The following is a 12,533-nucleotide window of genomic DNA, read 5'->3' as shown; positions in this document are numbered from 1 at the left end:
TGACACACATGAAGGAGGCTGCAAAACCTTATAAAGAGAGGCAACTGTAACATATGCCAAAGGCAATGATCGACAAGTACAGTCATTTGAGTGGAGTACCCAGTCTTTGAGACGAGCCATATCTCAAGATGAGGTAAAGGCTGGAAATCGTAAATAATTTGTTGCAATAAATGCCTATAATGCTGTCCCAAACCAATCATGATAAAGGCTAGCAATAACAAAGACTAACATGATTTCTCGTCTGTTGGAAATTCACAACTAAGCCTAATATCTGGTCCTTCTATTGCCCATGCATTTTTCAATTTGACATGTCATAGGTAAACTTGGAACCTTAATAGTTTGACTCTCAAATTTCACTCACTCCTGACCAAGGTAGGCACGGAATGCCTGATTTTCAGAGATGCAAGTATATTTTCCTGAGAGGGATGCTAGATGTACAATTGAATGCCTAAAATCAAGGAAATTATTGACTCAAAAAAAATTATTAAGGTCACACAAACCAAAGAACACAGGAGGATACAATGAAAGTAATTCTTGCCCCATCAGAATGGTTTGATTTTGAAAAGAAAGTTGCTTCCAAATTCCATGGCCATTGGAGCTTGAAACAAGATGGCGACCTACATCAATCAATAAACCATCAACTTCCCATACAATTGTGCATTATAATAGTCTTCAAGCATGCAATAAATTCCAAATATAAAACCCATCAACTTCCCATAGACTTGTGCATTATAATATATATATATTCAGTCTTCAAGCGTGCAATGCTGCAGATATTCATTCACTACTTTTGATAGTACCAGAAGAACTCGTTGAAGTCATCATAGTTTCTCCATTTTGAATGACTCTCATTGCCCCCATTATTCTTCTTTGCCTCCTGGTGTAAAATAAACAACGAGTGGAATCAGGATAACTAATGTGTAAACTTAGGAAAACTCTCGGCCATGAATAGAAAAGTCGGGCAGAAAACATGCAATCAAAGGAAAAGATGCCAGTTCATGGGACATCCATTAAAGGAGAATCATTATTACATGATAGAGCAAGACTGCAATAGAGGGCTACACTTCTCAATCATGGACATCTGAACATATGGAAAGTGAGAGGATGAATTATGTTGGAGACTTAATTGATGAATATTTCATTTGTGACAATAGGGAACACTATGGTCCTTAGCCTGTTTTACAAACCCACGATGTTCTTGCCTCCTTGGGATATGTCACCACACAAATCATGCTATTGCATGCTTATAGAGCATTCTGTCATTTTACCCTGATACATGTTATTCAGCAAGAATCCAAAGATATGCATGGGCGTCTTTAATATACTCATTCTTCTTTAATGTTGAATTTAGAGATTTGTATATGATTCAACTATACACAATAGTCATCACACAATACTTGAGCTATGACCAAAGAAGGAAATTCTATTTCAAGTCTATTATTTAAACTGCGACTTGTGATTCAAGAATCATCAGAACAATTCCACTTCCCTTTTTGGGCTGAAAACTTCTAAATGCAAAACTCCAAGATAAACTCTTATGAGTGGAAATGCCAAGAAGGCCTTGTGGAAGAAGGCCTTGCGGCAGTCTATGTTTTGAAACAAAAACAAGGTCCCACTCTCTCAGGAAAGATTCTGTCTTGGACATACCAGTATGTGAGAAAGTGATTGAATGGAAGTCCAAGTCCCATCAATAACCTCTGTACATCTATGAGTAATCTCCCAGGCCAAATATACAAATAAGAATAAGGCCTAGACATAGAGAGTGGTATCGTATCTAGTGTGATCCCTCTCTAGATCAAGATAGCCTTGTTCAGATATGATCCCTCACAACCCTAGGTCTTGACTATGTGTGTGAAAAACCAGACTTTTCGAGAATGCAAATGTGTGCAATGCATGCAGAATTTGAATGCCAATTGGCCCTCCAATGGGAAAGAGCGCCCTCGTGAGAGTACTTGTTTCTATTTCGACCTACATGCAAGGTCGGAGAGAGATGGCAGATGAATGCAATGTGGTAGAGAGAATGCTACGTGAGATTCACAATGAACGGGTGATACCCTTTCATTAATGTCCCTTGAGATCACTCAAGTTTCATCTTCCCATTTACACCTACTATTAACTAGAAAAGAATTCGAGACAAGAGGCTAGACGCTAGGCATGGTGACGCTTGAGGGCCATGTAGAAAAAGAGAACGTGAGGCTAGAAGCATTAACATGGGTGGGGAAAAGGGATCAAGAGGGGTGGGAATGAAGAGGGAGACTATGGCACAAGGGAAGAGGAAGAGGGAAAAGAGGAGCATGTACATGATGGGACGAGGAATGTAGAGATGGAGATATTAAGGAAAGAGGGTCATGCTTTATTTGAAAGGAAGGATGGGGGGAAGAAATCAAAGTACTAGCTAGGTGGCTTTACAAGAATGAGTGTGTTCCATCAAGGAATAGCCCCCTCCTTTTATATCCAAGAGAGGGGGTCTCTCCCAATAAATGCATCCTCCCACATGCATGGTGTGTGTGGAAGAGTCTCTCATGTGGGCAGGCGGTTACGCGTGATGCTCAAAGACCGATGAGAAAGGTCCTGAACGACCGAATAGTCCTCTTGTTCCGAGCCAATGAAAAAATCCGAGAGCAACCACTTACTCCTGCAAGATCTTTTAGTCTTCTCTGTTAGTGGGTCTACCATCTCAGCATCTGAGGGCTCTGAGAAGGACACCTTCTTCCTGGGGCGGCTCGGTTCACGGTTTGGAGAGGGATCCGAGATGGTACGACTTCTTTTCTCGAGGTCAAGGATCTCTACGTCAGAATCCTCGGTGCCTGATTCACTTAGAAGATTCACCCTTGGAATATTGGGACATTCCGTGCGATAATGACCCTTTTGGTGGCACTCGTAGCACACAACATTGGCACGTTCTCTTGGAGGGCGATTGGCTTGATTTCTGATGCCCACCATCTCAAGCCAAAGATCATTCAGGGCCTTGGCTAGGTCATTGACTCCGGGTTCTTTAGTAGGAGGGGCCGAGGGAGTAGGAAGGAGGGAGACTCGTGGGCGAGGCTGGGAAAATCTTCCAGGTGGAGGTTGAGAATATACTCCTTGTTGAGGGTAAGCATCTAAGGGAGGACCATACATTTGAGGTGGAGGCGGTGGATACATCCTTGATGGGGGGTGGGGGTACGCCCTTGAGTTGGACCCTCCAGGTTGTTGTTGCAAGAATTGAGGGGGTTGCGGAGGGACAATCGTCTTCTTTGAAGTGGGGTCAAATTAAACTTTATCAAACTTTTGAGTAATCTCATGTGCTAGCACCATGGTTTCTGGATTCTCCCATTTAAGCTTAAGGCGGAATTCATCACTTGCTCCTGCTACGAGATAGCCCAGTACATGTTGAGTCATTCAAGCTCGAAATCCGGCACTGTCCTCATGCGTGGCAATTAAACGGTCCAAGAGCATGGCTGCTCGATCCACATATCGGCGCGCCGTCTCACCTTCTGACTGCTTCAAGTTTGCCACCTGTAGGTATACATTCTCCGGCTCCTCTTCTTTGCCGAAATACTCGATCATAGCTGCTGTCAACCTCGGTCAACTTTGGCGAACGTCTTCGGTCTGCTTCTCGTACCACACTTGAGCCAAACCCTCTAGAAATGTGGGAAGAACCAACAGCCATCTATCTTCAGTAAGAAAGTTAAGAGAAACACGACGACGCTTGAAGGCCACAAGATACTCATTTGGATTTTCTTCCACCCGACCACAGAACATGGGAATGTCAGCCATGCTTAGAAGATGGAAAAGAGAGAGATGAAATGAGGCTTATCTATTAGCAAACAATGGAAAGAGATAACTTGAACTGAAACTCAGATGAAGATACATCTACAAAGCATAGATAGGTAGGGTAGGGTGTGACTAGTGTATTGTGAAATATTATACGGGAAGAATCTTCAGCATAGAATAGCTCATAGATAATCTTAAAAGGACCAAGCCTCATGATATTGCATCCATCTTTACAAGCGAGGGTTAGAGACACGGCGCTGCATGAGGTTGTTCATCAAGGCAAACAAGAATCCCATGACAAATGTCAACAGTTGGAGAGCTTGCACATCACCTTCAACTTCTTTTAGTTCTTGTAGTCGCCATGCTATTTCTTCAAGGGGTGTGCGGTTTGGAATCCTTCTTTTGTGCAATGTCCTTAAGGACCTTTCTGATAATCTTCCGAAAAAGCAAACTCGTATCAAATATGCCCAACACTTAGTTTCATGATGACCATAACCTTTGTATTCCTTACAAATGATCACCCTCATTCGTGGCTTGCGGCTTTGTTGGGGCGGTGCTTCCACTCGCTTTGAAAGGAAGGATGGGGGGAAGAAATCAAAGTACTAGCTAGGTGGCTTTACAAGAATGAGCCTGTCCCATCAAGGAATAGCCCCCTCCTTTTATAGCCAAGAGAGGGGGTCTCTCCCGATAAATGCATCCTCCCACAAGCATGGTGTGTGTGGAAGAGTTTCCCATGTGGGTTAGGCGGTTACGTACTCTCAATTATGTGCGACAATTCTTTGCCTCATTTTTAAACCTAAATTAACTCCCATATCCCAAGTCTAAGATACTCCCTTGGTCTCTTCCCAATTTTATAATACATTCAAACATTTAGGAGGACAAGCGGAGGGTTGACACAAGGAATCTTACCACCTCATCCTACTTTCCCATTATTTAACTTGCAATCTTGGACTTTCTACAACCCCCCCCCGACATGGACCTATCTTGCATGGAGGGAATAATCTAATATAATATCCATCTCCACCTATTTTATATTACTTCTCCCATGGTTCTTGGGCCATATCTCACTAAATGCAGGCGTGGGACCACCTAGGTGGAGGGGCGGTACATGGAGGACCCATGCCACCTTATCATTTTATATTATTATTACCATGGATTATGTACAACACACCTTATGGTCCTTTTACGTGGAAGGGTGGCACATGGTCATGCCCTGCCACCTCAACCCTGGGCCTTATGCATACCATATGTTATTATACTATTGCCACACATACAAGCACACACATATATTTATGCCTTTTACTTTGGTCAAATTTATCCATAACACTACCCTTATCCTATGATCCATGCACCTACCATTCAATGCACTCTAATGCACCCTTTCCCTTTCCTATTGGCCCTAGGACCTAGACACGTGTGTGCACATCTTTATTACTAATCATTAGCCAATGTTACATAGTTTTGGCGGTACTATTTACACCGCTTGATCGATCATAAATACAAATATATAACCGCACCATCAAATTGGCGCGCCTAACAATAATAAGGTTCTAATGACTATTAATTAACTAAATAATCATTTCTCTTGTCATGACAATGTGGGACGGGTGATAAAACCCCAGGTAATGTCTACAACCGCAAATGCAATGCTGAAGAAACTCAACTGCTATTGAGCTTCAAGATCTACACCAAAGGTCTCTCTTCAATGTTGACTAGGAGTCCACCATTTTGGAAGAGCCAAAAGAGCATGGAAATTTATCTCTTATAGTAGCATCTCTAGAGTCATAAGTCTTCATTAGGAATGATACCAAATCTCTCTTAATGTTCTCCTTAAGTAGGTATCCATTGCAGGCTTTGAATCTATGCTTGTCTAGCATCAATGCATCACCACTCTGATTGCCCATGGTAGATGTTGAAATGGACAGCCACCATATAGCCAAATGTTCCATGGATTATCCCTAACTAGAGAAGTGAGAGAATTCATGTACAGTGAGCATTGCTAAAGCCAGTTGTAATAATCGTATGTAGAATAGCATCCTTTGTTTTTTTCCATAGAAACAGACCTTCTAATAGAAACTTTGAGAAAAAACAATATAGGTCAAGTATCTATGAGGAACAAGAAGGTGCTCGCTGCTGTAATGTAGCTTGCCTCTCAGGATCCCAACTCACTACTTACTACCTAGGGTATATAAGAAGTAGTGCCAACAGCCAAGGCTAGGGCTATTCAACCGGCATTTTCCTTAATTTATAAAAATTTAGAAGGTGCCTACAAGAAATGCCTTGCAAAGGTACTCCTGCCATTTGGAAGTCTTCCTAGGCCCTATTAGGAAATGGAGTCAAGATGAGTCATTTTGGTGTGTTCTAGTGAGTTCTAGTGTGAGTTCTAGTCTAGTGTGTTCTATAGAGGCCACGTGTCACATCGGGAGTTATCCCATATGCATTAGTGTTCATATGTGTGTGTGTGCTCTATATAAGAGTTGTACTTGTCTAGTGTCAAATAAACCAAGTATCAAGCCTCTTGGTCACGTTAGTACTTTTGGTTCATTGTTCTTGCTATTTCATTTCCATTCCATTATGTCTTTAATTGAGTATCATTATCACTCTCCCTCTCCACCATGTGCATGTGGTATTAGAGCCTTCTTTCCTACCTTTCCCTTCTCCATGCTCGATCTAGAGGATGAGGGATGTTGAGATATCGAGCTCCACTCGTGATATGCCAGGGTGACCGTTGTGCATTTATATCACCGACTTGTTAGCTGCAGATGTGGTTGGTACACCGCTCATGAATAATAGCTGGATGACAGCTATCCTTATCTACTTTAGTTCGTGGCTCAATTAGTATGCCACCTTAGTTAGCTGAGTTTGGTTTGAGACCCACATATAGGGTTCTTCTATTTCTTTGTACTAGAGTTCTTTTGGCTTTCACAACTAAGAATAGGAAAATTGTTTTCAGCCTCCACCTTTGTGTGTATTTCCCCATTGTGTATGTGAGAAAGGTGCAAGTGAGACTCCTTCCTTCTCTCCCACTATCTTCACATGGTATTAGAGCCTGGTTCGTGGTAAGGAGCTCAAGAAAGCAAACCAAGTTCATGGTGTCCTGGTAAGAGGACCAGTGTTGCTTTCCTTTTTCGAGTTTCGGAGTAAATCTCTGCAGGTAGCACAGTCAGAAAGTGCAAGAGTGCATTGTCTCGGATTGAGACGCCCTTCGCGATGTGGCGAGAGGGCAATATATGCTGCGGGATCAGGTCATTTCGGGGCCCGTTTTGGAGGCGGAAGTTCTCCGCAAGCACTGAGAAAAAGGCCCTGTTTGGTGCAACTTAGCTACTGCTCCTCCCCGCTCCCTTGTTGCACCCTCTCCATCAGCCCGTCCCTCCCTCTCTCCCTTGCCCTCAGCCCCTCCCCCTCCCTCAGCCCCTCCCTCCCTTCTCCTCCTCCCCCTTCAGCCCGCCCCCTTCCCCTCAGCCCACTCCCTCTCCTCCCCCTCTCAGCCTGCGCCTCTGCCCCCTCCCTGCCTCTCAACCCACCCCTTCCTCTCCCTCTCCTCTCCCTCTCAGCCTGCGCCATCCCCTCCCTGCCTCTCCGCCTCTCCCTCTCCTCTTCCTCTCAGCCTGCGCCGACCCCTCCCTTCCTCTCAGCTCGCCCCTCCCTACCCCTCCCTTTCCTTCCTCTCCCTCTCCTCTCCCTCTCAGCCTGCTCCCGCCCCCTTCCTCCCTTTCCTCTCCCTCCTCTCCCTCTCCTCTCAGCCTGCCCCCTCCCTGCTCCTCAGCCCGCCCCCTTCCTGCCTCTCCTTCCTCTCCCTAGCCTGCCCCCTCCCTCCCTCTCCTTTGCCCAAATTTGTACTCTCATAGCAGGAGGCAGAGTCGATGGACAGGATTTCCAGTATTATTTTGGTTCTCAGACTCCGTGACACCTGGACTTGTATCTTTGCATTGGCATATTGTGCTCATCCCCCCCATTTTGCTACCCGGGGGCGGTTTCCTTGCATCTAGTTTACTCTGTATTTAGGCTCAGATTTGACATTATGTACTTTCACTTGCATTATATTGCGTAGCACTTAGATGATATTCGACGATGCCTCTTCTTTGGGGCACGTTGATTTTGTGCTATCTTGTATGCAGAGTTCTTGATGTCCCATGGGCCCATTTTGGCCTCTAGTGGACAATAATACACTTTCTTTCTTTCTTTCTTTCTCAGCCTATCCCCTCCCCTTCAGCCTCTCAGCCTCTCCCCTCTACCCCTCCCCTCCTCGCCCCTTCCCCCGCTCCCTCCTCACCTCCTTTCGTTGTTTTCTTCCCCCCTATCTCCCACAGCATTTTTTGGAGCGGAAGAAGCCTCCAAATTGTCAGAGTCGGCCTCCTCACCTCGATTGGCGATGGATACTCTGTCAGCCAATCCTACTCCACCTCCACCGGCCATGAAAACTATTACCTTTTCTAAAGACGAGTTGCAACAGCTCAAGAAGGATGTAGAGACTGAATGCTCTACCATGCTGCTAGCACGCATCTTCGGGTCTCACCCCTCCAGATCCCAAGCCAAAGACTAGATGCTTGCGGCTCTCCCCTCAGACCTCACTCCACGATTGTTAGATGTTCGTCTTCTGGGACGAGGTTTTTTTCAGGTTGTTTTTGACACTCCAAAGGCTGCGAGCACTGTGCTCAAAGCTGAGTTTTTACACCTGGGACACAGGAAGATCTTCTTTGAAGCCTTTCATATTGGTTTCGACCCAGTGGAGGCAGATAAGGAAATCTTTTTGCTCTTCATCAAATTTCCCGGGCTTCCCCAGGTTTACCATCGACGTCTTTCTGTTATTGGGGAGCATTTTGGCGTGGTTGCTGAGATCCCATCCCTCCCTGGGTTGCCATTGACTGCAACAGAGGCAACCAAGGCTGATGGGGTACCTAGAGTTAGGATCCTCTGCAAGGATCCTAACCTCAAGATGGACCATGTTATGATCCAGTGCTCGGATGGTTCCTTTTTTCGCCAGAGAGGAGAGATTTCAGGCAGACAGGACTAGTGCAAGATATGCAGGACCATTGGACACTTTGCCAGGGATTGCCCCAGGAAGAAGAAAAGGCCCAAGAAGCCCTCTGGTATAGCTACCGTCCCATGGCCTCGACAGGGGGGTGGTACAGGTCCAGCACTTACTCCTCGGCCTCGACAGAGGGGTGGTACAGGTTCAGCAACTGCTCCTCGGCCTTTGCATGGCAGTCCTCCTCAGGATGGTGGTGGTACAGCACCTGCTCCTCAGCCTCGACAGGGGGGTGGTACAGATCCATCACCTGCTCCTCGATCCCCACATACCTCAGGGGCACGCGACGCTCTCCAGTGGGTTCTAGCATGTGTGCAGATCCCTCCTTCAGTTCACAAGGGTACATTTGTGGACTCTGCTTCACCTCGAGCTGTCCCTCCAGTCTCACCTCGCATAGTCCGAGACACTTAAGCTTCGTCGACGTCCTCCCCGGTTGCAGCTTCTTCCCTAGAACCAGCGGTGCCAAACGCTCTTCTTGAGGCAGTAGAGGTCTCCGCGGCTGGGCAGACACAGGATAGAGAGCAGTCTTCACTTCCTTTCTTGGATAGGGGGAAGAGAATGGTTTACACTATTGATCCTCTTCCCTTAGAAGGGATCCTTCGCACTCCGATGTCTGGCTTGCTTCACAGGAACTCATTTTCAGCCCTGGCAGATGGTTCAGATTTTCCAGAGGAGGAGTTTGTGCCTGCTACTTTTGGGGAGCCAGTTATTGGGTTTCCTGTTGACAGGGCTTCTTCTTCAGGTGGCAGGGTTCTTTCCCCTGTTGATTTTCCACCACTTGGTTCCATTTCTCCCTCCTCGAGCAGGAGGTTTTCCCCTGTTGAGGGGTTTCTTTCCTCCACTAGGTCGGGTAAGGTGTTCCACTCTACATCCTCCCGTCGATGAGGATTACTAGTTGGAACATATAGGGCCTAGGTGGCGTCCCACATCGCCGCCATAGACAGTCAGCTTCATCCAAGTGTTACTGGGGGTTCCATTGATATCTTATTTATTCAAGAGCACAAACTGGATTCTAGAGATTGTGCCAAGTCAGGCAAGTTGCTTTCTGGCCATACTTTTTGGTCGCCTGCCTTGGGCACCGGGGGGGGCACTTCTATTTCAATTTCGCAGTCGGTTCTCCCCTTAGTTGTTGGACATGGAGTCATTATTCCCTCTAGAGCTCAGTGGATTATTCTTTTGATTGGAGGGCGTAAGGTTGGTTTCCTTAACTTGTATGCCTCCAACATTAGAGGGGAACATGTCCTTATGTGGAAGTATTTGCTCTCCTGGGCCCCCATTACGGATTCATGGGTGATTGGAGGTGACTTTAACATGGTTGAGTTACCGTCAGACAAAAAAGGGGGTAGAGAAGGCGGACTTCCTCTTTGGAGAGAGCAGCTTGGGATGCCTTTCTTTTTCACTTCTGTGGCAGAGATACTTGGTTGGACGATGCCTTTCTTATTCAGTCACAGTCCCTCCTGTTCTCTTGGTCGAACAGGAGGCAGCAGATGCCTATTCATGCACGCATTGACAGATTCTATGTAGATGATTGGGCACTAGACAGAGGTGGATCGGTATGCATTGCTGCTGGGGTTTCCACTTCTGACCACTTTCCTGTTGTGCTGGCTATCTCAGAGCCTCACTTGAGAGGCCGGTCTACCAGCATCATAATTCCAGATGCCTTTTACACAGAGGAGGACCTTACAGGTTTCTCATGTCCAGGGTAGGCAGCCATATCCATCACATGTAGCTGCTGCCCTTTCTGGTATTAGCGACTTCTACCGCTCAGTTGCTTGTACCAGGAGACGAGATATTCTCAGACGTGAGATTGGTGTTTGCCAGCAGTTGGCAGCTTTGCAGAGGAAAGAGCAGAAACGGCCTTCAGATGCTTGGATTCAGGAGCGCCTTTCGCCAGCAGTTGGCAGCTTTGCAGAGGAAAGAGCAGAAACGGCCTTCAGATGCTTGGATTCAGGAGCGCCTTGCTGCAGCAAGGGCTCATCAGCAGATATTGCTTGATCAGAGAGCAGAGTATGCCTTTCATGCACGGGAGTCCTTTTGGATTCAGATGGGTGGTAGAGTCAATAAACACTTTTTCTCTACTCTTGGCCCTAGACATAGTAGAGAGAGTGTATCCCAGCTTATTGACTCACATGGGGTTTTACAGACAGAGCCTGATGATGTCTTACGCATAGCTTCAAATTTCTATGCCACCCTTGTTACTGCTGATCCTGAGACACATGATAGAGAGGATGCTAGACAGGCTATTTGGCACAGCATCCCTGTGTTGGTGAATCTAGGTGTGCATGTTTTGCTCGATGCACCTTTCACCAACACAGAGTTCAGGACTGCACTTTCAGCCCTTCACAAGGGCAAGTGCCCAGGTTCGGATGGCCTCACCCCGTCTTTTTTCATTGCATTTTGGGATATGACTAGAGACTACATTACTTCAGCCTTGCAGGCCATTTGGGACTCTGACAAGATGCTTGGGTCGCTTTATCCCGAAAGGAGGTTGCAGAAATTTAGTGTCCCAATGGAGGCCTACCACACTTCTGGGGACTTGTTACAAGATTCTGGCCAAGGCAATCAGCCTCTGATTGCAGCCCCTTCTCCTTGATCTTATTCATGACACTCAGACGGGATTTGTGCATGGCAGAAGCATTTTTTATAACATTTTCTCTTTTTGGGAAGCTTCAGAGTGGGCCATGCAGAGTGGCCAGAATCTAGCCATTCTACTTTTGGATTTTGAGAAAGTTTATGACAGAATAGATTGGGGTTTTTTGGAGGGCACCCTTCTACGCTTTGGGTTTATTGATGCTTGGATCAGAGATGTTTCCTCTTTGTACAGATCAGCCCACAGTGAGGTACTTATTGGTGGGGTAAGGGGTGAGAGATTTCAGATTTCGAGATCAGTCCGTCAGGGATGCCCCCTTGCTCCTTTCCTTTTTTTGTTCGTGGCCGAAGCTATGAGTATCTATGTTAGATCTCAAGCTGACATCTTTGGGCTGAGACTTCCCATCAAAAGGGAAGAGGAGCGACTTGACAGTGAGTTGGCAGATGACACAACAGTTTACTTGGATGCCACTCCACAGACGCTCACTTCTTTCAGGACAGCATTGGATTTATTTTGCTTGGCGGCAGGGGCGCAGACAAATTGGCATAAATCCAATGGCTTTTGGATCAGTGATGAGGACACTCCAATTTGGGGGCTTGACATAGGATTCACTTGGGTTCAGAGGGGTGTGCCTATCAGGTATTTGGGCTGCCAGGTCGGCTTGGATATTTCTTCCACACAGCAGTTTGCTCCCGTTTTGGAGAGCATCAGGAGGAAGCTTCTTTTTTGGAGCTCAACCAAGTTGGATCTTGCCTCTAGAGTTGTGGTGGTCAACCAGGTCCTCTTGGCCACGGCCCGGTTTGTTTGTTCATGCTGGTGCCATTCTAGGGACTGCATCATTCAGCTCAGAAGACCGATCAGAAATTTTCTTTGGAGTGAGCTTGATGGCACAGCAGATGCCTTAGCCAAGGTGGCTTGGGAGACCCTCATCCTCCCTACACAGGAAGGGGGTCTCAATATTATTGATCCAGATTTACAGTGCAGAGCTTTACTTTGCAAGATGGTGGTGCGGGGACTTATGCCAGGGCAGGAACCATGGAAGGACTTTCTTTTATTAGCAGCATACAGAGGTGCACACCTTCTTCAGGAGGAGACTGGATGAGCAGTGTGAGGTGGATCTTCACCACAGCACACCTCAGATTCCCTTCGTCCGCTCTC

At 46.4% G+C, this 12,533-nt stretch overlaps 1 protein-coding gene across 1 annotated transcript in view; it reads right to left on the bottom strand.

The window, feature by feature from the left end:
• The window catches only part of LOC147894679 (callose synthase 9-like), a 433,662-nt gene that overhangs the window by 290,409 nt on the left and 130,720 nt on the right, over window positions 1-12,533 (bottom strand). Inside the window, exons 7-8 of the mRNA XM_087384939.1 lie at window positions 801-877; window positions 521-617 (exon numbers count right to left, since the gene is read on the bottom strand). Coding sequence (XP_087241065.1) covers window positions 521-617; window positions 801-877 — 174 coding nt within the window. The remainder of the gene's footprint in view (window positions 1-520; window positions 618-800; window positions 878-12,533) is intronic.

This window comes from Dipteris shenzhenensis, chromosome 14, assembly GCF_047967505.1.
Source record: "Dipteris shenzhenensis isolate YYH24624 ecotype China chromosome 14, Dip_SZ_1.0, whole genome shotgun sequence".
Taxonomy (NCBI): Eukaryota; Viridiplantae; Streptophyta; class Polypodiopsida; order Gleicheniales; family Dipteridaceae; genus Dipteris; species Dipteris shenzhenensis.
This window is presented reverse-complemented; position numbering and strand designations above follow the sequence as displayed.